The sequence below is a fragment of the Penicillium concentricum genome, assembly GCF_028827145.1.
Source record: "Penicillium concentricum strain IBT 3081 chromosome Unknown utg000004l_segment0_segment0, whole genome shotgun sequence".
Taxonomy (NCBI): Eukaryota; Fungi; Ascomycota; class Eurotiomycetes; order Eurotiales; family Aspergillaceae; genus Penicillium; species Penicillium concentricum.
Window position 1 is genome coordinate 2,966,003 of NW_026622757.1, and position 26,840 is coordinate 2,992,842.

Consider the following 26,840-nt stretch of genomic DNA (forward strand, 5'->3'; position numbering starts at 1 on the left):
ATTCCATTCTTCCATCATGAAGTTGATTCTATCCAGTTCGTAAGTGTTATTCTCGATGCGCCTCGATCAAGTCACTCATCCCTCACAGGAATATTATGCAAGCTGGACGTCAATCCGTCATTCGCCAGCCTCTGACACAGAAATCAAACGTTGAGCTAATCAACTCTCTCCGATCGAACTTCCTTGCCTCGCAACAAATCGAAACGCCCCCGACCAACGGCACCGCAAATGGCCAAGCCGTGTCGCATCCGCCCTCATGGACCCTACAGACCGAAGACGCCCTCTATATCCCCGCGATTGACTTCTCACACCCCGGCCTGTCAGAGGAGCGCGACCAATACGATATCACAGTGAAGCTATTCTACCTACCGGGAATCCCGGTATCAAGGCGGTGCGCACACACCAGAGAGGCAATTGATCTGGTATTGAAGGAACTACACGTCAAATCTATCGATCTACTGATCGTCTCGTTCCCGGGGATCCTGTTCGATGCGGACGATGACAGCGAAGAAGAAGATAACGAGATGAGCAATGGTGAACTGGACGACTTCGACAGCTTGGTGCAGACATGGCAGGTGCTGGAGTCGCTGCACGAGCAGGGCGTGATCGCCCAGCTGGGCGTCGCGGAGTTCGGCAGCGAACGTTTGGCCCGCTTCCTGCCGCATACCAAGGTCAAGCCCTCGGTCGATCAAATCAATCTTAAGGATTGCTGTGTCGTTCCTAAACATTTGATTCTCTATGCGAAACAAGAGCAGATTCAACTCCTCACCCATAACGATTGCCATGATATTCTTCCTGTCGGCACAACGCGGGAACTGCTAGGTCCCGCAGAGAAGAGTGGTGCGGGGATCTTGGCTTCGTCTCCCGATGCCAACGACGGTATCCAGGGAGATATCGAGCCGCAGTGGGTGGTTAAGTACACGGCAGTCGTCAAGGATCGCGGAGTAGTTGAGAACAAGGGGTATTTCGCGTCGGCTGATGTCGGCTCGTGTCTCAAGGACCGGTCATGAATGCTTCTTTTTTTTCTTCGCGTCATCAATAAGGATATCTGTCGTGACAAAGCGTGGCGTTTCTTTTTTGCTTTAAATTCGATCATAGCTGGTATGGGCGGGTTGCATCCATCTCCAAAATCAAATGAGACTGGCTTAACCAAGCATGCTCCTCTTCCGCCCTCTCAAGCGCACATCCTCAAGCCTCTTTAGCGCAGAAAGTGCCCCCTTGTAGCTATCCCGGTAACCCATAATCAGCTCCTCGAACAGAGGCTCCGAACGCGGATGCGTGCTCCCAATTGCCCGCTCCAACACATACAAATCCACCGCTCGGTCCTCATCCTGATTGCTCTGCGATGCAAGACCGAAATCAATCAACACAACATCCCCCTCCATAGAAGGCGACCCAGTGCTTTCAACAGCATCCGCAAACGGTCGCAGCATGAGGTTACTCGTCGTCAAGTCTCCATGCACCACACCAGCCTTGTGTAGAACACCGATAGCAGCGCCCATTTTCCTCAGCAAGCCGCGCACACGCGCCTCTTCGTTTTCGATCTGCAACTGATCCAGTGATCCGTTCTGCTTCATCCATGCTTCCCACTGCTCGAGAACTACCCGAATCACCGGCCCGTCAATCCACTCCATCATTAGCCAGGCGCCACCCCACCCGCCTTCTTCGCCGCCGTGTCCCTCCCAGTCCAGGGCTAGGAGGGCGGGAACGCTCACGCCCTCCCGTACGAGTTTAGCGAGGCATCGTGCTTCTGATGTTATCCGTTGACGGGTTAGTCGGCGGTCGAGAATTGGGTGACGGTAGGGTTTTGATGGGCGGATCTTGAGCGCGGCGGGGATGGAGGGGTTGAGGGAGGTGGTTTTGTAGAGGTGGGCTTCGGCGCCTTGGGTGAGAAGGGTTGGTGTTGGGGTGGTATTGTTAAAGGGAGAGGGAAGAGCTGGGGGTTTATATTCTTCCATTGTGAGTGAGTTGGAGAGTAGAAGCGGAGGAAAGGGATGAAGAAGAGGAAAAAGTTCTGGTGGGGCGGATCTCGGAGTATACCAATTTGGGCTTGGATGTTTACAGTTGGATACATACAGTTTAATATGTAAATGCTCTACCTAGGTATATTGATAGATTAAATAATTTTGAAATCTCATGTGGACGCGTGAGCTCACAACTATATATATAAATATATATACCTTTCATCTCTCCCATGTAGCATTTAACATTACATCAAATCAGATGAATATCAGGGCGCACATTAGCCAACCGACAAGTACCCTGATACATTCTCTCAAGAATCGACCCCATAAGTTCTAGATCAGTAGACTCCGCCGACCAATGCCTCAATGTGCGAATCGAGAGTCTCACCAAAGGAGCCCAATTTGGCGGGATACGCACTTGCCATGTACCGGGATCCCTTGCTGCTTCGACCTGATATAAGACAGCCCCAAGAATATGCACAGCACAGGCGAAGCTGGCACGCACCACGTTCCAAATCCACTCGTGTCGGAATTGATACCAGTAGCTGGGGATCAGTATGATGCAGTTATCAATGGCCTTTTGCGCCAGATCGAACACTTCTACCCAGACTTGGTGGTTGTTCTTGATGAATGTTGGCATCCCCTTGTAGTGCATCGCAAGGTAGAACGCTGGTCGGTAGATCCTCTCCAGTGCCATGTGATATCTGCCGCGGAAGAAGAACCTTAGGTCTGGGTTGTCTTGTGCGGACTGGATCCCGGCTATCGAGATTTGGTACCTTTTGAATGAGTTAGCAGTCTGTGTCGAGAGACCTTTCATGTTCGGGGACTTCGGGGGCTTGTACCATGATGTTACAACATTCTCAGCTGACAGTGTTTTTCTTAGGAGATGGGGAATATCTTTGGTCCAGCCCTTCTCCCCTTGACGCCACATATCAGACACGATTTCATTAGTGGTCCGGCGGTTACAGATAGACCCGATGTAGAATTTCCAGCCTCTCTCTTCTTCCGTGCCATCCAGTTCAAAACCTGGTCTGATAGCGAAATCTTGGTCTTCATCCATATGGTCATATGAGGAAGAAGAATTCCTGCTAGGGAATTTAGGGAATGGATCTGAATAGCCCAAGCTTTCAAGCCCACTGTTCCAGAGAGGGAGTTCACTTTGCATCTCACTGTCGACAATACTTAGTTTGTGATCATATAAAATCCCGATGAAAAGAAAACTTACTGTTCTGCCTGGATACAGGACCAGTATAGTCTCGACTCTAGGTTATGATAGTTGTCATCGGCGGTCCACCGTTCTCTACACAGCGACCGCAAACGAACTTCTAATCTGCAAGATGCCTGCTGGTAACAGAACCAAGCCTGTAGAGGTCGTATGGCATGTCTGTGGTAACTTCCAGCAAGAAGAAAGCACTGAATGTCTGTCGGGGACGTGTGCAAGAAGCCAAATCTCTGCTTTGCAGCGTGGAAATATGTCTCAGCCAAATCGAGGTTGGCGTCTGACATGGGTGGTGCTTGAAGTCCATCAAGATTCGCTGGCATGTCCTCTGCCAGCGGAACAAACTTGGATGATGTGCATGAAGCTAAAGCGCACGCTAACAGCTATACGGGAGATAATTTAGTCCAAGTGGAACTTCCAAAAAGGAGCTGACATACCACTTGACACGAAGGGCCATCCCATCCAAGACCCTGGACGGTGACCTCCTTGGCATAGCGGTCTAGATTGTCTAGGTCGACTATCGGGTTTCTTCGGTGGCATAGCAGGAAGTACTTCCTGCAAAGCCTAGGAATCTCATCGACAAAGTTCCCGATCCCCACCTGCCGGGGTGACTGCATACTACGGGGCTGAGTATCCAGTGAGTCGAGGAGGAAGGATCGAATATGCTTTTCGGCTTCGGTGATGACCTTGCTGAAAATAGGCCATCGGAGCATGTTCTCTCCGGAGCTAGCCATGTAAAGGATTCGGGGATCGTGATCGGTTCCCCGGTCATCGATACTAGCAGTGCTGCTGCTTGGTGGATTAGTCCCTGACAACGATTCAGCCAGGGGGCTAGTGTTCTGCACGGCTAACTCAAAGAATCCCTCTTTGAGGGAGCTAAGAGACCGATTCGAAGAGGTGGAGCCTTCGGATGTTTTGATGTCCTCTAGCAAGCCGGCGATATGATTCAGCCGTTGGAGCACTTCTTGGTTCGACGGGTTCACAGGGTCAAACCCGAGTCTAAGAATAAATGTGTCAATGCTTAGCATCTCCTTTGATGTTGTTATCTTACTGGTTCTGCTGTGGCGAGGTTTCGGGATAGTTGCACTCCACCCCCTGCACGGCGCAGTAGCTACAGATCGGCCTGGTATTGTCACATCTTGTTTTGCGTAGCCGACAGGTCTGACAGGCTGTCGGGGCTCGGGTTCGGATCTCACGCTTCCTAGCGACTCTTTGGTTGCCAGACTCCATAGTCATCCCAAGTGTAAACCGGGGTGTTTTTTCGGGGAGGCCGGGGAGATAGTTGAGGGGGAGATGTAAAAGATCAAGTGCGACCCACGGATATTCAGTGGCTAGAAAAGCAATATCTCGAGGATCCTTCACTGCCCAGTGGGAAACAAAGAAACATTCGACCCACCGAGGGCTTACAGATGTGGCGTGGCCGTAAAAGGCAACGGGGAACAAAGAACTGTCGAGGCGATGTGATGGCCAAAGGCTAACACCCATGGCTGCCTCAGGGGTTTCACGATACTGATTGGAGGATGATGCACTCCCTGGTCACTCCGGACATGGGTTTCTCTTGGGTGATTTGCTGTCTTTGTTTTTTTTAAAGGGAATAAAGAGCTCCCCGAGCCTTTCTCTAGCCCTAAAGGGCCCTTGAATCCCGTATCTCTTGGATTTCTCTTTTCGGCTGGGTGCATGGTTAAAAAAAAAAAGGAATTTGTTGTTGTCCCCGGGAATCTTTGGTATTTCAATACCTGTAGGTAGGCTGGAATCCGAGACATTCCGGCCGTTGAGGGATGCGAACTTGTGTAAAAAAAAGGTTGATTTGAATATAACCTGAGAAGCTTGTCCTTCGATTTTTCTACAGTCGTGTTGGAAATTAGCTTCACGTCTGTACATACCCCAAGTTTTTGCTTTTTAGTAGACTTGTGGTAGGTCTGACCTTGGGGTTGTTGAGGACACGGAGTGTACGAAGAGTACGCTTTTCTTAATATAGCCCTAACAATCCATACAATTAATAGGTCAAAAGGACAAATTAAAAGAAACTATTGATCATATCGTCAATGAAATTCACCCGCTAGAAGAATTAGTCTCCCTAAGTACATGTACAAGCCTTGTCCAGGCCAAATTCTTAACGCCGAAATTAATGCACAGTGTCACAGAGTCACAGAGAGCTTCATCGGACCTTCCTCTTAGGTCTCCTGGTCAAAGGCACTTCACAATGTTCAGTCCAAGCATCTTCAAAGACCGTCTTTCGTGGACCAATCTGGCCTTGATAGAAGTTCAGTTTACGCACAACCTCCATAGCACCTGTACCCAGTGACACCGTCTTGCCCATGATGATACATTCCGATACACCCTCAATGAGATCGGTGCGACCGAGACCACCGGCATCGAAAAGGTGATCCGCAGTCTTCTCGAACGAAGCAAGCTGAAGCACCGAGTCACGCATCTTAGCGAGACCGAAACGCGTAATACCGAGCACTTCACCCTTGTAGGTCATCACGTCGGCTAGAAGCTGCATGTGACGAGGATCAATGTCCATGTCCTTCATGACTTCGCTGATTTCGACGACAATCGTGCTTCGAGCGGCTTCAATACCCAGAACCTCTCGCGCCTCCATAATGTTGTTGGTCCTGGTGCGGAGACCATCCACACCCATCGTAGTCATACACTCCCTCAATCCGTAGCCTTCCACAAGCAAAGTGTTCGTGGTCGAGGTCTCGTCCGTTCGGATGATAGCTCGGGTGGCACGTGGGTGACCCAGGATTTGGATGTTAGGTAGGATACGCTTCAAATGCTTCAAGCGGAGGAAGGGATCGATGCTCGTGGCGGCAATCTCCGTCTTAGAAAGAGATGCCTTGGTGGCTGGATCAAGATCCATGTGGACCTTGATGGAGGCTTGCTTGCACGAGAATTTGAGATCGCCTCCCTTGAAGCGCTTGTTGGTCTTGATCGCTTCAACGATCTGTGGCGTCGTGATCTCCAGCGCCAAATCCTCGATGGTTTTCCAGTTCAGAACAACCTTCAAGTAGGCATCATCGGGGGACCAAACCTCCGTGATAGAGTGGATCACATCACAAAGGAACGTCTTTTCAATGCGTCCTTTCACAATGCGAGCAGCAATGGTACTTTCTTTGTTGACCAATTCGCAAGCCACAACGGGAGTACTGATCTCCCTTGAGGCGTTGATGATTTCCTTGATACGAGGTACACCCTGCGTGATACTCATTCCGGCGACACCAGCGAAATGGAAAGTTTTCAGGGTCATTTGCGTTCCGGGCTCACCAATGGACTGGGCACCAACGGCACCCACAGCATGGCCAGGCTCAACCTGGGCCCTCTTGTATTTCAGAAGACAAGCAGTGATGAAAGCCCTCAACGTGGTATCCGTCAGTTTGCCTGTATGGTCCAAGCCCTTACGACTCCGCTGGTCGGACGGGTCAATATCGCCACCTCGAGAGATCAATTTGTCGGCTCTCTTTTGCACGTATTCTTGAATTGAATCAAGGAAGTCACGGGCACTCTCGAACTGATCGATACCATAATCACTGCGGTCCATGTACGCCAGATCATTGCCGAGCAAGTCCTTGCGGTTTAACTTCGCACGTTCCTTTGAAAGCATCTGTTCGCAGACTTCCATCATTTCAATCGGCAACAAGCTTCGCTCGTCATTGTTGTATGTAGTAGATTCGGAGTGAATAAAGGTTCGGTCGAAGTGGACAGGTTTGGCTTTACCCTCCATATCCACAGGGTCCAACTTATCGTCACCATACTGGAACTGGACGATGGCAGCAGACGAGTTACGAACCGTGTCATCGTACATCGATGACAAATCTTCGAGTGACTTCATCAGACGACGAGACATGTAACCAGTCTCGGCGGTCTTGACAGCTGTATCGACCAGACCTTCACGACCGGACATAGCGTGGAAAATGAACTCTGGGGGCTCCAGCCCAGAGAAGAAACTGTTGCGAACGAAACCCTTCGATGGAGGCTGTCGTGCGTTCTTGGGGAAATGCGGTAGGGTACGATCCTGGAAACCATCCTGTACACGCTGACCACCGATAATTTGTTGACCAACAAGGGCAACCATCTGGGACACGTTGATACTAGAACCCTTGGATCCAGAAGTGGCCATGATCAGGGGAGAGTTGTACTTGCTCAGTTGCATGATACACTCGTCACCAGCTTGTTGACGGACCTTACTGAGAATACCAGAGATCTGGTTCTCCATGGTTTGCAATTCGTCACACCCAGGATACTTCTCCAGAGTGCCCGCCTTGTACTTAGCAATGACTTCGTCACACTGCGAGTACGCGGCCTCAACAAGATCATTTTTGGACTGAACGAGCCCTGCGCTGGGGTAGACATCTCCGATACCAATTGAGAAGCCGATGTTGGTGAACCATCGGGCGGACAGTTTTGACAGACGGTTCATGCCCTCGGCTGCTGCCGGTGGGCCGAAATCTCTGAGCATAATGTAGAAAACGTTGTCTTTCTTTCCAGATCCAATCGTAGACTTATCCATCACACCACACATGACCTCCGAGTTGCGGATAACCAACCAGCCATCATTGGGGTCCAAGTCCTTGGGACGGCCATCCTTGGGCATTTTAAACTCACGGCATGCGGCGTCCAAATTAACCAAAACGGGGTCGGATGAGTTAGGGTGCATAAGAATGTTGAAGACTTGTTTACCAGTCCACATCATCTGGGGCTTCAAGACTGATGGTGGTGGGAGATCGAATCTCGTTTCAGGGCCAAGCATGTAGAGACAGATCTGTGTGAAGGAGGCACGATCGTAGAAGTTGTCTTTGCTGCTCAACACGTAGGCGGCACTGATGAAATCCTGAATGGCAGAGATGATGGGCTCTCCGTTTTTGGGTGTGGCCAAGTTGTTCTTAACGCCCATTAGCTCCATTGCTTCTGCTCGGGCTTCTTCGGTCTGTGGCACGTGAAGATTCATCTCATCTCCGTCGAAATCGGCGTTGTAAGGGTTGCAGACACACTCGTTCAGTCGGAAAGTTCTATGGGGTCGGATTTTGGCAAAATGAGATAGAATACTGAGCTTGTGGAGGGAAGGCTGTCGATTGAAGAGCACAATGTCACCGTCTTCGAGATGACGCTCAACCAGATCGCCTTCTTGCAGCTGATCAGCCATCCGCTGAGTGTTACTGTACTTCAACATTTGTCTGAATCCGGTTCCTTTCTTGACGATCAAGTTCGCTCCGGGCCATTTGTTGCTACCATTGCAAATCCGTTGCTGCAGTTTCTCCTTGTTGTATCTGGTCACTAGTTCGGGATAAGTCATGTTCTTTGCCACCAGCTCCGGAACAGCGACCTCATCAACTCGCAAATTGGGATCGGGTGAAATGACAGTTCGCCCGGAGAAATCCACACGTTTTCCTGACAGATTTCCACGGAAACGACCTTGCTTTCCCTTCAAACGTTGGACGAAGCCTCGGATTGGTTTTCCGAGATCAGCTTTGTTAAGTCCAGGCACATCACTGTTGATGTAGACAGCAATTTGAAGCTGCATGTAGTCCCAGCACTCCATGATTGTCTGAACTGGGGCGCCCTTAAGCAGAGCATTCTTGAGATTGATATTGCTCTGCACAATGTCACCCAGCTTGGCGGTCAAGTCATCTTCTGTAGATGCACCATCTTGTCCCACTGAAGGTCTAATACAAACCGGTGGAGCTGGGATAAATTGCCATAGGAACATCTCCGGACGAGCCTCCTTTGGATTCATGCCAATCAATTCACAGTCAGAGTCGGACATTTTCTTGAATAGCTTAAGAACGCGAAGAGGGTTCATGTCATCCTGCGCCTTTTTGAAGTGTTTTTCGACCTCTGGGTTTGCGCCTCTTGCCTCGAGGAAAGAGTTATCAAAGACATCCTTGCTGATCGGCGTTTGCTTTTTGACGGAAACCGAGACATTAAATGCACGGAATTTGTCGTGGGTAATCTTCAGAGCGCTTGTTCCGGTCTTCTTCACGACACCATTGATCGCTCCGCAGTATGTGCATTCACGGGTTTTCCGACACCGTTCATTGATGCGCTTTGCGATCTGCGTCCGGCGTAAGTTATCAAGGCCCGGTCGGCGCATATCGCGAAGGAAGGTACGGCGCTCCGCCTCGGGGAGCAGAATGTTCGAACATTCTTTGCAAATTTCCTGAAGGATCGAAATGACGCGCTTGAAGTAACCGACGTGGAAAGATGGGAGAACCAGTCTCACATGGCCGAAATGACCGTTGCAGTCTTTGAGGTTGTTTCCACATGTTGCGCAAGAGTCGGTTTTATTCGAGATACCCATGCGCTGGTCGAGAGGTCCATTCGCAACAACCGTTCGGGTCTGATCCAAGTCGAAAAACTTTCGGTCAGAGACTTCCACTACTGCTTGGCCGACAATGTCATCGTTGGTTCTGGAAACATAAGTCTTTATTAGCGATCAGGTCTGCGACAAACGCTTGTGACAAGCACATGTGAGTGAACTGCGTACAGGACACCAAATTTCAATTCCTTGATGACTTTGGGAACGCTGTCAATAACCTGGGCCTTGCCCAGGTCTACCTGCGCACCCTCTGGAGGCTGCATGGCCGTGGTCAAATACGGAGCATGGCAGGGTGACTCAAGGCGATGCGATCGGCATAAGCGGACTTCAGCCGCCAGTAACAAGATTTCAGGCTCGTAGAAGAATTAACTCCGGTATTATTTTGGTAGATCGACGATCAAAAGCCACAGAACTTGCGTGAGGCTGTTTAGACACAATGAAGTGAATTGAGAATGAGCAGAGGAAGAAGTTGTATGGCGGGGTTTGACATGAACTTTTTTTCTGCCGGTCAAGCTCTCACCGCCGGCTTGGCCTGCAGGTTTGTATAAAAATGTCTCTATACAAAAAAAAGACCTCGGGATATCTCAAAAAAATAATGTTATACAGTGTATTTGGTTGCTAATTTACACGCTCATTTCGACAAGAATGCCTGGAAAGCTTTGTGCTCAATCACCACATTTCCAACTGCTCGCAACCTTTTGCGGCCTTCTTTCTGCTTTTCAAGCAGCTTTCGTCGTCGACTTACATCACTAGCATGCAATTTTGCCAGAACATCTTTTCGGTAAGGCTTGATAGTCTCACGAGCGATGATTTTCTTACCGACAGCAGCCTGGATGACAATCTCGAAAAGCTGTCGGTCAACATGCTCCTTGAACTTGGTTACCCAAATTCTGCCTTGTCGGTTTACCTGGCTCGAGTGCATAATCCGCGTTACAGCATCCACTGGCTCTTTGTTGACCAAGAGTTGTAGCCTGACAATGTTGCCAGATCGCCATGCAGATTCTTCGTAGTCCAAACTGGCATAGCCTTTGGTACCTCCTTTCAATTTTCCAAAGAAATCGTCAACCAAATGGGCGAGAGGCAGCTCGTACTTCATGATGACCTGAGTCGCTGTGAAGTATTCAATGCTTAGTTGCTCACCACGGTTGGCCTCGCAGAGCTCAATCACCTTTCCCAAATATTCTTCCGGGAAGGTCAGAGTGGTCAAAACATACGGCTCTTGGACCTCGGCAACTTTGAGTCGCACACTATCATCATCGGGGAATTTGGCGGGATTGGTGACGATTTCTTCAGTGCCATCTTTCCATACGACTTTGACTGGGACTGATGGTGGTGTAATGATGATACTGGCGCCGTGCTCCTGTCGTAGGCGGTCTTCAAATACGGAGCAGTGAAGGGTTCCCAAGAAGCCCATACGGAAACCGGCGCCTAAAGCCTCGGAAGACTCTTTCTGTACTGTGATGCTTCGATCATTCAAGACCAGCTGGTTGATGCTGTCCTCCAGGTGCTCGAAGAGATCCGCATTCACGGGGTATACAGCCACAAAGACCATCGATTTGGGCTCTTCGAATCCAGGCAAAGGCTCGACGATCTTTTCAAACCCGACTTTTGTGAAGGTATCACCAATCTTTGCCTCCTTACTCCGCTTCATGCCTGGGTTGAAGTAGATGTACCCAACTTGGCCTGCACGGAGAGAACTTTGCGCGGTCTCGGTCGGATACATGATGCCGACTTCACCGACGAAATATTTGAGACCGGTAACGAACGATATAAGCTGCTGACCTGCACGCACCTCCCCGTCGAAAACACGGACCAACAGGATCACGCCCTTGTAGGAGTCGTACCAAGAATCCACGAGGAGCATACGAAGTGGTTTAGTGGAATCGCCGATAGGTCTAGCATACAGTTAGCAAAATAACAGCATTTTGGGAAGCCACTGGTTAAACCTACGCAGGGATCTTGTCCACCACTGTCGGTAGCACAGCCGGAACATTCAATCCAGTCTTTGCCGAGACCATCACCGCGTTTTCTGTATCAATCTCGAACGTGTTTCTTATCTGCTCCAGAGCCCGCTCTGGATCCGATGAGGGGAGATCAACCTTGTTAAGAATGGGAATCAACTCGAGGCCTTGCGCAAAAGCCAAGTAGAAATTGGCGACTGTCTGCGCCTGAACGCCCTGGCTGGCATCAACCAAGAGGATTGCTCCACCGCAGCTGGCATAACTTCGCGACACCTCGGCACGGAAGTCCACATGGCCAGGTGTATCGACCAAATGTAACAAATAATCCTCGCCTTTATGGTTGTAGATCATGGTACATGTCTGTGCCTTGACCGTAATTCCTCGCTCTCGCTCGACATCAAGTTTGTCCAAAACTTGCTTGTTCGTGCCCGGTTGAATTGTGCCCGTCAATTCGAGTAATCGGTCGGAAAGCGTGCTCTTGCCGTGGTCAACGTGCGCAACGATGCAGAAATTGCGAAAGCGTTCGATTGGGATCGCAGCAATTCTCTTCTCGAGGGTTACGTCCAGTTTTAGATGCGTGTTTTTCTGACGTGCATAGTAAATTGTGGTAGTAGAGAAACCCCTTTCGTACCTATACGAAGAAAAGACAGTTGGTGGTCGGAGGCTCGCGGCCTGGCATCTCGGCGCTGCGCTCAGCCATCGGCCTAACTGCAGACATCCTCGCATTGGGAATTCTGCGGTGGCATAGGAGGGGCTGATTGTATGCGTCGAGTCGAAGTATATCCGCGGGGCAATTAGCGCTTCAGTGCTGGTTAGTCTCGTCACGATTTGCGGAGGAAAAACGGACGCGCGGGCGGTGACTTTTTATTGCTGCGGCGACCACTCGACATAAACAAAGCTCTACCTTTCCTTCAACTAAGTCTTCATCTACAAGCTCGTCATGCCGGAACCCAAGGAAAAGTCAAAGGTGCATAAGCTGTCAATCAAAGGTTCATACCCATCGTCTACTTCTGTAGTTGTGGCTGTACAAAGCTTACAAGATAACAGGATCGGCCAAGCTTGTCTCCGAATTCGTGAGTTGCCCTTTTGGTTGGGCCGATGATACCTCAGTACTGACAGGCGCAGTTTGAATACTCGATTAATTCAATCCTGTAAGTTGCTATCATACTCGGTCCAAAACACTGGCTGATCGCATTGGGTGTTCAGCTTCCAACGAGGAGTGTATCCTCCCGAGGATTTCACAACGTAAGTATACCTTCTCAACTGTGTCCACTACAGTACAGCAAGTTAATTGGGAATAGGATTAAAAAATATGGCCTCAATATGCTGGGTTCGTGAACCATCTTCTCAATCGACTTCAACAACCCTAACCTCATAGCAGTTTCGGCCGACGACCAGGTCAAAGCCTACATCAAGAAGATCATGTCCCAGTTGAAGGAATGGATGCAGGGAGGAAAGATCTCAAAGCTTGTGGTAGTTATCACTAGCAAGGAGACCGGTGAACATGTGGAGAGGTGGCAATTCGACGTATGCATTCGACACTCTCTCATCTGAGTCCGTGGCTAACTATAAGGGGATGAAATAGGTCGAAATTTTCAGCAAGCAATCCAAAAGCAAGAGCTCACAGAAAGCCGGCGACAAAGAGAACAGTGCATCGGGGTAAGTCTGTTCAGTTGAGGTTATCTTGATCATCCCACTAATCCAACATCTTTGTGTCTTAAAGAGAGGCAAAAGCCTCCGAGCCCATTGAGAAGACAGAAAAGCAAATCCAGGAGGAGATCCAAGCCATCTTCCGCCAAATTACCGCCTCTGTCACCTTCCTCCCCGTCCTTGATGGCGACTGCACCTTCAATGTACTTGTCTATGCCGACGCCGATTCAGACGTGCCCGTGGAATGGGGTGACAGCGATGCCAAGGAAATCAAGAATGCAGAGAAGGTCCAGTTAAGGAGCTTCAGCACAAACAATCACCGAGTTGGGACTCTGGTCAGCTATCGGCTGGCAGATTAATCTCTCGGTGACACATTATGATCAAATACGAAGGATACTATGGATTGGCGTTTCAGGAAAGGATCAAGGACTTCTTCCACTTATCATATCAGAAGTGTTGATATCAATCAAAATCAATGCCCCCTGGTATAAGACCAAGGCAAGCTCTCTCGCTTCGGGAACCACTTATTGCAATGATCACCCCCATCATAGCGGATTAGATCCAACACTACATCTTCCAGTCCCAACCCAGAGAACACATCGTTTTCCGTTTCAGAGGACCAGCCTCGTCTCGCCCTTTTTCCAACCAGATCCGGGTTCACTCCGTAAAGGTCTTCTCTCCAGAGCCCAATCCCATTCATAGTCTCGCCTCGAGTCAGTTTTTCTGGCGGTGTGACTTCCGCTGGTGGATTGATGCCTATGACAGCAATCTTGTGCGTATAGTCTTCTATTTCCGGGCCGATGGGGACGAGGCCCACAGCTGGAAAATGACACTGCATGAATCGAGCGCGTTTAAACTCGTGCGTCACGACTGTGACTCTCTGTGGATAAACGCCCGTGTATACCCGGAACTGTATTAAAGAAAACAATAGGTTTTGATATGAATCTGTGGCGTTGGTTTCTGCGATGACTCTTGATGAGTCAATTGTAGAGATAGTGGACATGCCTTGGAAGTAGTTGTTATCTCTGGCTAGATTCTGGATATTGCTACACATGAGCTTTCTGAGTGATCGGTTGTAGAGAATTCAGGGGCCTTACAAGGTAAGATTGACCTTCACTAAGCTCGGTTCTAGGCTTCTTGGTAGCCCCTCTATGCGATAAATCAATAAATGAAATCGAAAAGGATATGATGGAACAGCTCTTACCCTGAGAACACAAGCAAGCTATGAGAATCTGCTGCTAGAGCATTCAATCCGGCTTTGACATGATCGATGAATGTTGGTGTTTCTCCCTTTTGGAAGGGCTCAATCAGCCTGTTCGGTGAATCAGGTGCTTTCTTCCATATAAAGAGCCTATCCTGATCCCACTAACCACTCGTTCTCTGGGGCTCCAAGATGTGAACCTCCGGTGTAAATGGCATGGCAGCAGACAACAATGAGGTGTTTGCATGTAGCAAAAACTGCATATGGCTTGGAGGTCATATTGGTGGGTTTTGGTAGATCAAGGAATTGCTTGGGGTTTACCACAGTTCAAGATAGTAAATTATGGACGTTGGTGAACTGCTGTGTAAGAGAAGGGCGGTAAAGGATGTTGACTTCCCACAACTCTTTGGACATCAATCTTCACATCCCATCAGTGGGCAGATTCCAATTCTATTATCCTGAGCCTCCTCCGGTGGATTTCCTTTTTCTCTAAATATGCATTCTTCCATTCCAGGTTGTGTGGTATGAGGCCCCAAGCCACCAGCACTGTGTCTTCCTCTGTTGTTAAATCTAGCCAAGCAAGTAAATCCTGCCGAGTTTCGGGCTTCTTTCTTTTGATGGGAGTAGATTCCAAGTCAGATAGGCCTGCCGGTCTGATCCATTGTTGAGCAATCTGCTTTTCATTGCCTACAAACACGGTTGTGGGTTTCTGTTCCTCCAACTCAGGCCAATCCATATACTCTTCGGGGTAGGTAGATATGGTGGCCTTGAGTTTCGAGCTAACCCAGCAGCTATAACCCTGCGCTTCATTTTCACCACGGGGCCAGTGAATTCGAATGGATTCCCATATTCGAGAATCTTCACAGCCAACTCTGTGGGCCGTGAGAACTGTAGAAATGAGAATCACTACCACTGAGATAATTTGCGTGTACAAGGCTGACATTCCGATACTTATGACATGCACCGCAAAAGAGGCCCAGCCTATCCATTGGCACGCCCGATAAACGTATGGGTTCGGTGGTTGGGGATTGACTGCAAATGCGAATTTCGGCAGATATGCGGGGACTGAAAGAGTGATGACCTTCGAGTCCTCTGTCAACACAATCACCTTGGCAATTTTGTTTGGGTCTTGAGGCTCGATGGGTATTTTGATTCCCTCGATGGTCTGTCCACCCTGATGAAGGCTCTCCAGTCTGTTCATTGCCTCGTCGTACTTCGCTCTCTTAGCCGGGTAAGCCTCGGCTGCTTCTTGTGCTTTCCGGATGTTCGCATTGATGCCGGCCTGATTTTGTGCTACCATTATAAATCGTACCGCCACTGAAATAGCCATGGCTATCACATTGGCAAATCCCCACCAGTCCGCCCCCAACACAGTCAGGGCGATGAGCATCCCGTGCACCGGCAACCCAACAAGCAGGAAGCCGACGATTAATTCTTTCCATCTGCGCGGCTGCTCCATGACCTGCCATTTGACAATACTCCGGACCTGGTTGAAGTCCTGTGTCTGGAGCCACCGCGAAAACCAGCCGGCAAGCTCGGTAGTCGTGATCCCCGCTGATATATTGTAGAGAACGAATCCGGGTTTCTTCGTCGTAAATCGGTTTCCAGCCACCACAAAAGCACCTAATAACGGCAAGTATTTGAGGTATAGGCTTGGCACGAGTCGCCCGATACTGCGGTCCATCTCCTCTGCTCCGAGGAGCGTAACAAGGCCGAGGGCATCGATTTGCAGTCCCGTTCCACGGGCCCAAGAGTTGAGACTCTTACTCCATGGATACATAGGAGTAACAGTTATGAACTATTATCGTATGATGGCTCAAAAAATGACATCCTGCCCATGCATTCATATGGTTATCATTCTTAGGGTTAAGGTTGCGGCCCCCGGATGTCTGTCACACTACTTCGTATAATTGCGGCTGAAGGGAAAACAGAGATAACAGGTCACATATAACTTGACAACTAAATTATTTCAAATCAGCAGATCAGCAGGGGTTGAATACGAGGTCGGGGGGTCAAAACTCTACAACATGCGGCTCAAGTTAGAAAATAAGTTGTCCGTGTGCTTTATCATCCTTCGGGCTCCACGGATATGCAACTATCTTTGCACTGGCAAGTCAGCTTCAGCGTTAACTTTAGTTCAAAACTTGCCAAGAATCACATACGGGATAGTCGGTATAAATGCCGTCTACCCGGGTGAAGCTATCGATACAGTTTGCCCAGGTGACATATACGCCTTCTTCCCCAGGGGGCTGCATACGTCGCTCTGCATTATGTTGTATTGTAGGCGCATTTCATTCAGGGCTGCATTGATGCACCTCCAATCAAATTCAATGTGTTTATCAATTTTCTGATATTTCCCATCAGAAATTTCAAAGTGATCTACAGTGGAAATGAAGTGCGGAATTCCATAAGCGTGGCTTCGTATTCCAGTAAAGAGAATAGTCTTTTTCCAGAACGGCCAAACTATGTACTGTGATAAACTATTTGGCTGTCACAGACGCCATTCCCCTTGGTTTTTCCCTGAACAGGTCCTCATACATAACAGTCAATGGACCTTCCAACAACACTCTTTGCTTCTTGAGTGACCTGATGCGCAAGCTCATCCCCTCCGAGAATTCCTTTCCCCTCTGATTTCAAGTCACAATTGCCAAAAATGGCTCATTTTCTGCTCGGACGTAAGAAGCCGACTGATATGGAGAAAGCAAAGGAAAATCTCATAAAACGATATGATGGCGATAACCATCGATCATCAGGAATGCGATTCCAGCGGCCTTCTGCTGCCAGCTTGGAAACAATCGAGAATCGCATGCAGGAGCTGAATGATGGCCATGGGTACGGCAAGAAAACGTATCTGAATCCTGATGGAGATGGAAGTCACGAAAAATATATCGATCTGGATACATACTACAGCACAAACAAAGGATATCCACGTCGACTTGTCGTGCAGGCGGCTTCAAAAATAATCCATGATAAGACTGATCATCGCCATCGTCCCTGGGGGCGACGCCGCATTCGTGGGAGAGTCCCATTCGTCATCACCCTGGCCGAACTTTGCTTGAACCCATTTGGTTTTTACCGTTTCGATAGTGTTCGAGTCGACAAATACGAGGAAGAGGATGAGAAGCAGCAAAATTCGGTGTTGAAAATCACCAAACAAATCCCGTACTGGATCCTGTCGGCTCTGCTCACTTTGTCAATATCAATCCCGCACTGGATCACATCAATTCTGCTCACCTTGACACTATCTTGGATCATTCCACTTGTCCTCTCTTTGGATATTTGTACCGCCCCGTGGGATGATGACGGCTCAGCTGATCGCTACGACAAGTATGAGAATGTTTACTGGCGCTGGCCGAAACACGCAATCAATGTGCTGGATCAGTCCCCCAATAATGATCGACCGCAGTCAAATATTGACAGTCTTACGATTCCTCGCCGCTTGGTGGTGAAAGACCAAATTACCAACCAGTGGGCTCCCAAGGAGACCGACCTCATTCGTGATAAAAAGACCGGCATGCTACAACCCTATATTTTCTTAAGTTTTTCTCGGGCCAATTATTTTCCCAAATCAGACGAAGAATTACGAAAGATGTTCTATAAAGTGGCTGAACGCATGCTTCACCACGAGAACAACGACAGAGACCCGCTGGACCCTCCGCTGGAAGCATTCTGGCTGGACCTCGATTGCGTTTCGGGCGATCAGAATATACCAGCCAATGATGTCCAATCACCATGCACTCGAGATGTCAACACGATTAGCGATGCGGTACGCTGTGCGAAGCGAGTATATATAGTCCTCCCCACTGAAATTCCGCGTGACAAAGAGATATGGGGAGAACGGATGTGGACATTTCCGGAAGTCCTCCTCGCTTCGGATAAACTCCGATACTGCTTCACCCATTCTACTTCTATGGCTCCGTTCACGCCGCATGAAGTCACATTGACCGACATGTATAATAGCTTCTGGCCTGGGCCGACGCCCTCCAGCCCTCGTTTGAATGGTGAAACGAAACACGAAGACGCCATAGGCCACCTCATCAAGCATTATACCAATAGTGTACAGCTGAGCGAGCTGCAATTGTTCACTTTTGCTGTTCAAGCCATGGCGACACAGGCAACTGGCATCAACATCAAGGGGTACACGACCAAGGATATGGCCTACGCTGCGATGGGGCTTTTCTCATATCGACTTACCCCCAATGATTCCGATACCGCCTTTCAGGCCATTGCGCGACTATCCCTCGTGAACGATAGCAATCAATTGCTTGAGCGTCTCCTCTGTCTGTCGCCGAAACCAGGAAAGTCCCCCGTGGGGAGGCCACCTGGATCGGATCCAGCTGGCAGTGAGACGATTCTTCACAACATCGCAGATGAAGATCAATACGGTACTCACCTTTGGGACATCAAGCCGCTCATTGATGTGGTTGGCGTTGGCGACGATTTACATGAGCCCACGGTCATCGTAGATCGCTGCCGGGGCATCCCCATCCGATGGAAGGACTTCCCGAGATTGAGGTATACCAAAGACCTCAGTGGGACGAGTGCTAGCATCTCAAATGCAGTCGTGTATCGCAGTAAAGCGTTCATGCTGAGTGGCTTTTCTCTCTTCGCGTCTGCGATTGCGCTTTCGCTTGCACTCATTGATTTCAAAGGGAACGAAACTGAGGCGACAAGAAATGTTTTGGAGGTTCTCGAGACCAGAGTTATTGCTTATTACCTAATTGCTATTGCTCTGTACTTCGGAGTCGCCTTGGTTATCTCCTGGTTCAGTCCTTGGGCGGTACGAAAGCTCTGCAGCGATAGCGTCGAGGGATGCTCCAGCCATCTTGTCGGATTCGAAGGCACGATGGAATTGCATGAACTTGAGAAAATCATCTACGGTAATTTCAATAATCGCCTATCGTATACGGCCTCGTCGACTGTCTTCTCTAAGAACCTCCGTCACTATGAGCTCCGAATGAGCACAGAACGCGATGAGGGCTATTGGGAGAAAGAATTTAAAGACCTGGGACTTCCCAACAGGCACCGCCTCTTCACTCTCGTGGACACGGGCAATATGACTGTGTCGGTGATTTCCGCCGAGCGACCACCTGTCGTAGCCTTGATGTGCGGGCGGGAAGGCGGCATGCTCCGGGTATTGTTGTGCAGCTGGCGCTTTGAAAAGAACTGTCTGTATCGTGAAAGTGTTATCCGCATGCGCAGCTCCATTGAAGACCAGGCTACACAAAACGACTGGTTGAAAATCAGCTTGGCGAGCCAGGGCGATGCCAACCGTACCGGGGTGGAACACCTCAAGGCAGAAGCCGAAACGAGGCAGACAGCTACCTTTAACCCTTCTCCTCCTCGTCCGCGGAAGGACTGAGGCCTTGTTTCTTCCTCTTCGCCTTTGGCCATGAACGCCCGAGGCATGTTAAAATGGCTACATTTGACCGGCACCGATTTATTATCTCCCAACATTCATGTATTGATCTACTTCTTGCACCCTAATCTTCAATCAAAATATATATAAACATACAGTGTACTAGCATCTTGTATATAACATCTCGAATATCACTTCAAGCCAACTGGAAGTTCAAATTATCCAAGTTTTACATCGTCGACCTTAAGATTATAGAGGCCGCATAAAGCATAACCGACCGACCATTCTTGTACACTAGAAGTTGAGCTTGATCTAATTACTCAATTGTTGACAGTCAACTACAAGATACATCAAAGCGAGGCTGTGGTTAAAGCAACCACGCCAACAGGCACGTCGACCCCCTCCAAGATAGTCGGATCTTCCTGGAACTCATCACTCTCAACAAACTCCTTCAAAACAGAATACACACTCCGCTCGATAACCACCGCCGAAGGGTCTGCAACATCCGTCGCACTCATAACCCGGGAAAGGTAATGCAGGGTACACACCAACGCATTCACATCCTGTATACGGCCAAGTAGAGCAGGGATATACGTCGGCTGAACAGCAGGCTCGCTCCTCCGGCCGTCCAAATTGAGAACGTTTGCCAGAGTTTCCCTAACCGGATCCTCCAACGCACGCCACGCATCCTCATACAAGAGTGCCTTTTCCTGCGTAGTCACATTCCCCATACAAAACAACCGCATCAACGCCCGGTCCTCTGGATTCTCCTCCACGTGAAATACTCGCACATCCTTGTCACGGAGGAACTCTGCACGTCGAATCAATATCAAGTCATACCCACTGCGGATGGTAAGAGTGCCCCCAATGACACCCTCGCATACATCATAGACATTGCGATAGGAGTCAAAGATAGGCTGGATGAGTTTCTTCGCACAAGTCCAGTCCATGTGTCCCGCAGCACCGGCGATGTCGAGCAGCTGCTCCATGAAACGGAGTTGGAAGCTGCGGTCGTGGCCTTCCATGCGGGGTAGACCGGACAGACAGGCCGGTACGTTTTCCGCCTGTGCCAGTTGACCAAAATTGAAGGTCGCGCCGAGCTCAATCGCCCGGATCACATCGTCTCTATATTGGTCTGGAAGCTTGTCCAGCGATGGGACTAGGCCGGCCTTACAGGCCGCGAGGAGAATGGCGTCGTGGTTGAGAGTGGACACGTCCACACCAGTCTTTTCGTAGCAGCCGGATGCTAGCTGTGGATCTTTTCCTAGATCATTGATGATTATTGAGGTGATCAAGGTAAAGAGTGCATTTGCATCGGTGATGATTTGCGTGTAGAATTCGCGGGTCCAGTCAAACGAGGTTCTCGTTAGTTGAAATGAGGATGTCTGTGAACCGATGAAGGTCTCATATTGACCCGTATGAATCCAGCGGAGTGCGAGAAACCCTACCAGTGTGCGATTCACTTCATCGTAGTCTTCGTTGTATAAAATGTAAGACGGAGATGGAGTGCTAGGAGGGGTCAAGGGACCGTCTCGGATGGAGTATGCCCATCGCAGATGGTCAATTTCGTCCGGAAACTCGTTATACACGAGGCGAATCAGCTCCTCGCCCGAACGGGCGAAGAGAGAATCCGGATCACCACAAGCTTCTCGTAGGGACTGAGATGAATCCATTGTAGGATGTTTCCTAGTTCCGATTTAAGCCGCCTAGGGGTTTTATGAGAATCAGCCTTGGGGAGACCTCTATCATTGGTCCGAAGTTTACGCTACCATTAAAAAGGGATGAAAGATATCACTGCGCTGAAGATAATTCTTGGCTGTGAAAAATAAAGATATCCTAATTGTACATTTTTGTCATCGCCCTCAATCCATGCGCCATAATATTAGCCATGTATGGTATGGGACCCGCTAAATGCATCCGCGAAGCGAAAACAAAGGCGAGATAGAAAGAAAAAGGAAAACGCCTGAGCCCAAGGGGGGCATGCAAAGGATTCTGAAAACTCAGACGAATCAATATGTGCTGACCTCCCAGACCATGAAAAGCAACCGTGCGATTAACGCCAACCAGAGAATTCCGGTCGTAAAATGCATATCCATGACCCAATACAAGATAGAGAAGAAATCATGAAGGTATTAATGCAAAGATAGGAGAAAGGGAGATTGTACCAATGTAGAGAATAGCAGTACAAGGGTATCAGTCGTAAAGGAACCATGTGGCGATAAATGTGGCGTATGATTTAGAGAGGATCGTGGCGGAAAGTGCAGTTGTCGCCTTTGCGACACTTGCCCTCAGCCCAGAATCTGCAAGCAACGAGTCCCACCTTATACTGTTTCAAAAGTTAGCTAATTGTTTAACATAAAATGCCGAACCCGCAGTGTACTTACAGGCTTAGCCTCGCTGGCGCCAACTCTGGTCCGTTTCGAGCGGCTCCATGAATCGGAGTTGGACTGGTCGTCATAATAACCGCCCTCGCGGCCTCGCTTGCGCTCTGGGTCTTCATAGTCATAGCCTTGCTGTTGGAATGGGAGAGCACCAGGTTGTTGGTTCTGCCCACCGAATTGTGCGAACATGGCGCCGAGGTTGGGTGCCATCGCTGATTGCGATTGCTGAGGCTGGGAGTATGCAGGCGGCCCCTGCATTTGTTTCATGACATTCAAGATCGTGTTGAAGTCAAGGCCTTGGGGCTGAGAAGTGGGTACTGATGGAGGGACCTGGGGTTGAGGTTGTTGCTGACGGAACATGTTGATGGTCCTCTCAAGATCCGGCATGACTCCAGGTTGGGTTGCCTGTGGCGGTGGGATTGGCTGCGCCTGTCCAGGCACACCCTGGATGATCTTGAGCAAATTGGAGATATCAAATCCACTATCCCCGGGGGTAGGTTGCTGCGGTTGCTGGGTTGGTTGGGGAACCGCAGGCTTGGGGTTAATATAGGAGTAGTAACGTTCCTGGCGGACCTGCAGTGTCTTTGTTAGCATCAAGTTTTACTACTATTAGAAGTATAACATACCTTGACCATGTCGGGCAACTCTCCAAACGGCAATACCTCGGTGACAATCTCGTCGGGATCAGGAGTCGGTGGCTCCTTGGGTGTGTCAGGCATGTCGGCAGGAGAAGTATAGAATACCATGAGGGTAGTAGATTCCCGGTGCTCCTGGGCCTCCCTCTCGGGACTTGTTGGCAGCTGGGGCCCACCGCGTTTGATGAAACTGCCGTCTTTTGATTCCTCGAAATCGAAATCGATCACTGTGATGGTCAGTAAGAATTTGAGGTATAGTCGGGGAAATAACCTACTCGAAAGAATGTAACCATCTTGGAATACGGTCTCACGGATCCCACCAAGATCCTCTTCTTCTAGTTCGTCCATATCTTTATGAAGCTTAAGAACGCTACCTTCACCTTTAACGTCTCCTCGTGAACGTAATGACCCATCGCCGGGATCTAATTCTTCATCGGGATCATGGGTGAATAGTCGAACTTCGGTAAGAGCATCATCCGGCTTCCAGGTCACGCGAAGTTTACGGCGCTCTTCTTTACGCAATCTCTTTGTGCGCTCAGCTTCAGTCTCCGGGGGCTGGTCTTCGGCCGGCTTGGGGGTTGGTGCCTGCTTTGGCTTGTTCAAGTCGGCCATAATGTCACCAAAGGAGAAAGATGGCTTGGGGGCTGGTGTCTTCTCCTTTTCGGCAGCAGCACTATTTGAAGTGTTAATACAGATGAATCTCAGAGACACTCTCTTCGTGGGTACATACGTTGGCTTTGCTGCAGCGGCGGCGGCGGCCCTATCCGCATTTGTGGTCCCGGGCCTCTTTGACGCTGAGCTTAAAGTGCCAAAGAGACTTGTCGGCTTGGGAGCCACGATATTGGGTTTAGGGCGCAGAACTGCGGCGCCAGGTGGCTTACTTTGTGCTCCCTTGGCCTGTCCATTGCCTGTAGATGCAAGTTTATTCACATCCTTCAAGTTGTTGGGAACTGCCATTCGTTTTGCGCCAGGTTGCAGATTGTTATCCGCCTCACGGGGTCGCTTCACTCCAGCGTCTCCCTTAGGCTGATCTGCTGAAGGAGCTCTTGTATTCGACTCCTCTTTAGCGGGCATTTCACTCTCCTGCTTACGCTTCGTAGAGGCCGCAGCATTATCTAGTATCTTCTGTGTGAGATCCCTAACCTGCTGGCCACCTTTTTTGAGAAACTTGGGCAGCAATTTGGAAAGATTGGTCTTCTGCATCATGTCTTCTGTCAAAGATGAGAAACGCGAGAAGAGCTTATTCCATGTTAGTCAATTTATTCGACACAAAAAAACAAGGTCAAACTTACCGTTAGCAAATTAATAGTCAGAGTCCCAGCAAAATCTGCTGCCTGGAAACGGTCGACCAAGAAGGAATATAGAGCTGCCACAACCATAGGGTGCTCTCCCAGCCTACATGAAATTAACAATCAGTCATTTGAGCTCAATTATGTCAAAGTTTCAAGTTTTTTGCCACAAAAAGCTGCAAGTTTGAGCCAATTTCTAGATAGGAGTGTTTCCCCCTCAATGAGGCTCACAGTAGCTTCCTAGGGGGATATCTGAGACTCAATATGATTGGGACCCTTTTGCTCCATCTAGTATTCTTGTGTGTGCCCAGGACACGCATCTATAATCAAGCCTTGCCACCGGCTAATAGAGCGATGGCCCTTTATTCTAGCCCGTGACAGTGCTGTCATATCCAATGCTCCCAAGAATATTTATAGGTGTTCTCAAATAGCTTCAGGGTTTGGGTAACCATCACAGCCAGATAGAAGGGAGGGAAGATATAGGAGGTGGGAGGGGAGGGGGATACATACTTCTCAACAATATTGGGATGACCCATTTCCAGTGTTGTGGTCGCAATTTTATCCATAGTGCGACGTTGCGAAATGACCCTTTCCTTGAGTTTGATTGCTTTCTGGTTATCGTCTTGGTTTTCAGCTAGTTTCATAGCCTGAACTTGTTCCTTCCACGCATCTCTCAATGATTTGACAAGGTCTTTGTAGGCTACCAGCGCATTCTTGACCTTCTCGGGACCAGGCCATTTGTTCCTTGGTGACCACACAGCTTGGAGGGTATCATACTGTGCTGCAGCCTCGGGCTCAGTCGGGCGGATCGGAGGAATAGGAGACGGCTCATCAGGTGCTTCAATCTCAAGATCAGACTCATCCGAACTTTCACTTTCCGAGTTAGAGGCAGTTCTCGTCTGGCCTTGTGCAGAAGAATTCTGCGCTTGCTGACTGTTATAAGCTCCCTTCTTATTGGTAATTACAACTTGCGGTACTGGTAGTCCTATAAATGTCAGCATTAATCGCAATGTAATGGATTTCAACTGGTCTGGGCATACCTCTAGACGGAAGCACTGGGTTGCCAGTTGGTGTCATTTGTGACTGAACTGAAAGATCATGCTGGTAGTAATTGAATAGCCTGGCCCTTCAGAAAATCAGCCAATGAAGTTTGAACAAGCATAAGCCAAAGGCATAACTTACTGTTCACTCCCTTGTCGTTGAAAGTCTGCAGGGATTCCCTGAAGGAAGTTGCTTGCCAACGAAGACTGCTGTTGATTAAATGCCTGCGGGGTGGAATTTAGGAACTGAGGGTTAATGGTGACATTTGGGTCTGAATCAGAATAATCGTTGGTCAAATCAATTGTGTTTTGCTGCCTATCGTTAGAACCACGGTCACCATGGAGGGAATTTTGGGTAGACTTACGAGCATCTCTGAGGAGTAGCCTTGAGGTAAAGGGTATGGAGAAATTGATGACTGGGGTTGTTGTTGTGGCCGTTGCTGTATTCTCTGTTGCGTAGTTGTTTCGGGAAAAGTGTCTGGTACTGAAATGTGGGGGTGTTGAGGATGGAAGTAATTTTGCTGGTAGGGAAATGATGGAAATGCCGGAGATTCAGAGGCACTCAGGGGACGAGAGTCAAAGGGCATCTGTCCTTGCTGGAAATGAGGATTCTGTGAATGTATCTGATACTGGGGCGAGGCTCCATATCCTCGCTGTGGTGGCTGTTGCAGAGGGTTTGTTTGCTGCCAAGGCTGGTGCACTGATGAGTAGATGCCATGGTTTGCCTCCGGTCGTGGGGCTATCTCTCTCTGTTGTTGTTGAAAAACAGGATGGTCCCATCCAATACCAAGGGGTGTTTGTTGCGATGCAGAATCGTGCTGCTGTTGGTGGTGTTGGGGTTGAGACGGCTGCTGAAGCTGCTGCTCGGGATCGGGGTAGGCGGGATCAAGCGTACTCCAGTAATCTGAAGGCAGTGAGGAATTCCCATGAGGTAACCCCTGCATAGGGTTTTGAGCTGATTGCTCCATGGTGAGCCTCAGTCGAAGCTTCTCTAAGCTACTATGAAACCTCACGTAATCACGTGCACGCACCTGCCTGGGTAGGGCTAGTGTTTATTTGGTGCTCACCGCCTTTTGTTTTTGAGGAAAGATAGTGGGTCGGAAATTCGGGAGGGTAAATAATTTTTCCGGTGAGGACGTGAGATTATTGGTTGGCTATCTCACGACGCGGCAGAACAGGGGCCTGTAGAGCTGCTGGTCTGAAGAATTGATAAGGATTAGACAATTCACATGTTTGATACGCCTAGAATGGACTTCAAAAGTTGCAGTATGAGTACCGTCGTACCTTATGCGAGAGAAAACAGAGACTGCTTTTGGCTTTGACTCAGGATTAAAGTGGTGTTTGCCTCAGGCATCAACCCGGTTCCCCAGTACTGCGAGTGACGGCGTTGCCTTTGGCCTTGCAGCTTAATGACGAAGGCTCCGCAGTTGCGAATACAACGTAGAAGTATTAAGATGGCCCTGATTTTCAACACCGGTGCCTCTCTCCTTGTGTCCTTGACTTTGTATCTCCTTCTTTCTCTCTTCTTGGGCTGATCCTGTTGTCCCTGTAGGGCTTTGCGCTCTCCTTTCTCGTTCTTATGTTTTGTCCCAAAAGAAAGTCCTTGTGGAATCAGAGAAGGAAAAAAGCTCTCATACGAAGGGCCACTCTAGCGTCACAGCCATTCGCTTTACGGAAAAAAAGAAGGGATTGGGGAAATGTGTTGAGGGAGGGTTAGAGTAGATGACTTGGGTTGAAGAAGAGAGTAAAAGGGACAAAAGCTGCTGGCAAGGCGGTTAACCGATGATACGATGGCATACCACAATGGACCGTAATTGTTGTA

General features: G+C 49.2%; 10 protein-coding genes across 10 annotated transcripts; 3 read left to right on the plus strand and 7 right to left on the minus strand.

Annotated features, from left to right (window-relative positions):
- Positions 1-16: 16 nt before the first annotated feature.
- Positions 17-1,010, plus strand: N7517_010105 (putative gamma-cysteine synthetase regulatory subunit; the record flags this gene model as incomplete). The annotated part of the gene is made up of 2 exons (XM_056727828.1): positions 17-39; positions 89-1,010. The coding sequence occupies 2 exons, from the start codon at positions 17-19 to the stop codon at positions 1,008-1,010; spliced, it is 945 nt and encodes a 314-aa protein (XP_056576400.1).
- A 135-nt stretch (positions 1,011-1,145) lies between these two features.
- bud32 (serine/threonine protein kinase BUD32) lies at positions 1,146-1,958 on the minus strand (the record flags this gene model as incomplete). The annotated part of the gene is made up of 1 exon (XM_056727829.1): positions 1,146-1,958. The coding sequence occupies one exon, from the start codon at positions 1,956-1,958 to the stop codon at positions 1,146-1,148; it is 813 nt and encodes a 270-aa protein (XP_056576401.1).
- A 256-nt stretch (positions 1,959-2,214) lies between these two features.
- Positions 2,215-4,668, minus strand: N7517_010107 (Zn(II)2Cys6 transcription factor; the record flags this gene model as incomplete). Its single annotated transcript, XM_056727830.1, has 4 exons — positions 2,215-3,133; positions 3,190-3,566; positions 3,621-4,182; positions 4,235-4,668. The coding sequence occupies 4 exons, from the start codon at positions 4,666-4,668 to the stop codon at positions 2,215-2,217; spliced, it is 2,292 nt and encodes a 763-aa protein (XP_056576402.1).
- A 673-nt stretch (positions 4,669-5,341) lies between these two features.
- Positions 5,342-12,189, minus strand: N7517_010108 (DNA-directed RNA polymerase III core subunit RPO31; the record flags this gene model as incomplete). Its single annotated transcript, XM_056727831.1, has 4 exons — positions 5,342-9,593; positions 9,671-9,759; positions 10,248-11,397; positions 11,453-12,189. The coding sequence occupies 4 exons, from the start codon at positions 12,187-12,189 to the stop codon at positions 5,342-5,344; spliced, it is 6,228 nt and encodes a 2,075-aa protein (XP_056576403.1).
- Positions 12,190-12,403: 214 nt separating this feature from the next.
- N7517_010109 (spindle checkpoint protein MAD2) lies at positions 12,404-13,472 on the plus strand (the record flags this gene model as incomplete). Its single annotated transcript, XM_056727832.1, has 8 exons — positions 12,404-12,452; positions 12,511-12,536; positions 12,589-12,614; positions 12,670-12,708; positions 12,765-12,793; positions 12,845-12,990; positions 13,049-13,122; positions 13,187-13,472. 8 exons carry the CDS (start codon positions 12,404-12,406, stop codon positions 13,470-13,472), a joined length of 675 nt encoding a protein of 224 aa, XP_056576404.1.
- A 113-nt stretch (positions 13,473-13,585) lies between these two features.
- N7517_010110 (DUF218 domain protein) lies at positions 13,586-14,593 on the minus strand (the record flags this gene model as incomplete). The annotated part of the gene is made up of 4 exons (XM_056727833.1): positions 13,586-14,149; positions 14,211-14,262; positions 14,318-14,425; positions 14,484-14,593. 4 exons carry the CDS (start codon positions 14,591-14,593, stop codon positions 13,586-13,588), a joined length of 834 nt encoding a protein of 277 aa, XP_056576405.1.
- A 151-nt stretch (positions 14,594-14,744) lies between these two features.
- N7517_010111 (uncharacterized protein) lies at positions 14,745-16,094 on the minus strand (the record flags this gene model as incomplete). Its single annotated transcript, XM_056727834.1, has 1 exon — positions 14,745-16,094. One exon carries the CDS (start codon positions 16,092-16,094, stop codon positions 14,745-14,747), a length of 1,350 nt encoding a protein of 449 aa, XP_056576406.1.
- Positions 16,095-16,967: 873 nt separating this feature from the next.
- On the plus strand, positions 16,968-19,676 carry N7517_010112 (uncharacterized protein; the record flags this gene model as incomplete). Its single annotated transcript, XM_056727835.1, has 1 exon — positions 16,968-19,676. The coding sequence occupies one exon, from the start codon at positions 16,968-16,970 to the stop codon at positions 19,674-19,676; it is 2,709 nt and encodes a 902-aa protein (XP_056576407.1).
- A 347-nt stretch (positions 19,677-20,023) lies between these two features.
- N7517_010113 (uncharacterized protein) lies at positions 20,024-21,346 on the minus strand (the record flags this gene model as incomplete). Its single annotated transcript, XM_056727836.1, has 1 exon — positions 20,024-21,346. One exon carries the CDS (start codon positions 21,344-21,346, stop codon positions 20,024-20,026), a length of 1,323 nt encoding a protein of 440 aa, XP_056576408.1.
- A 563-nt stretch (positions 21,347-21,909) lies between these two features.
- N7517_010114 (uncharacterized protein) lies at positions 21,910-25,986 on the minus strand (the record flags this gene model as incomplete). Its single annotated transcript, XM_056727837.1, has 10 exons — positions 21,910-21,999; positions 22,058-22,627; positions 22,681-22,916; positions 22,965-23,362; positions 23,420-23,928; positions 23,982-24,084; positions 24,489-24,963; positions 25,019-25,104; positions 25,161-25,330; positions 25,384-25,986. 10 exons carry the CDS (start codon positions 25,984-25,986, stop codon positions 21,910-21,912), a joined length of 3,240 nt encoding a protein of 1,079 aa, XP_056576409.1.
- Positions 25,987-26,840: the final 854 nt, after the last annotated feature.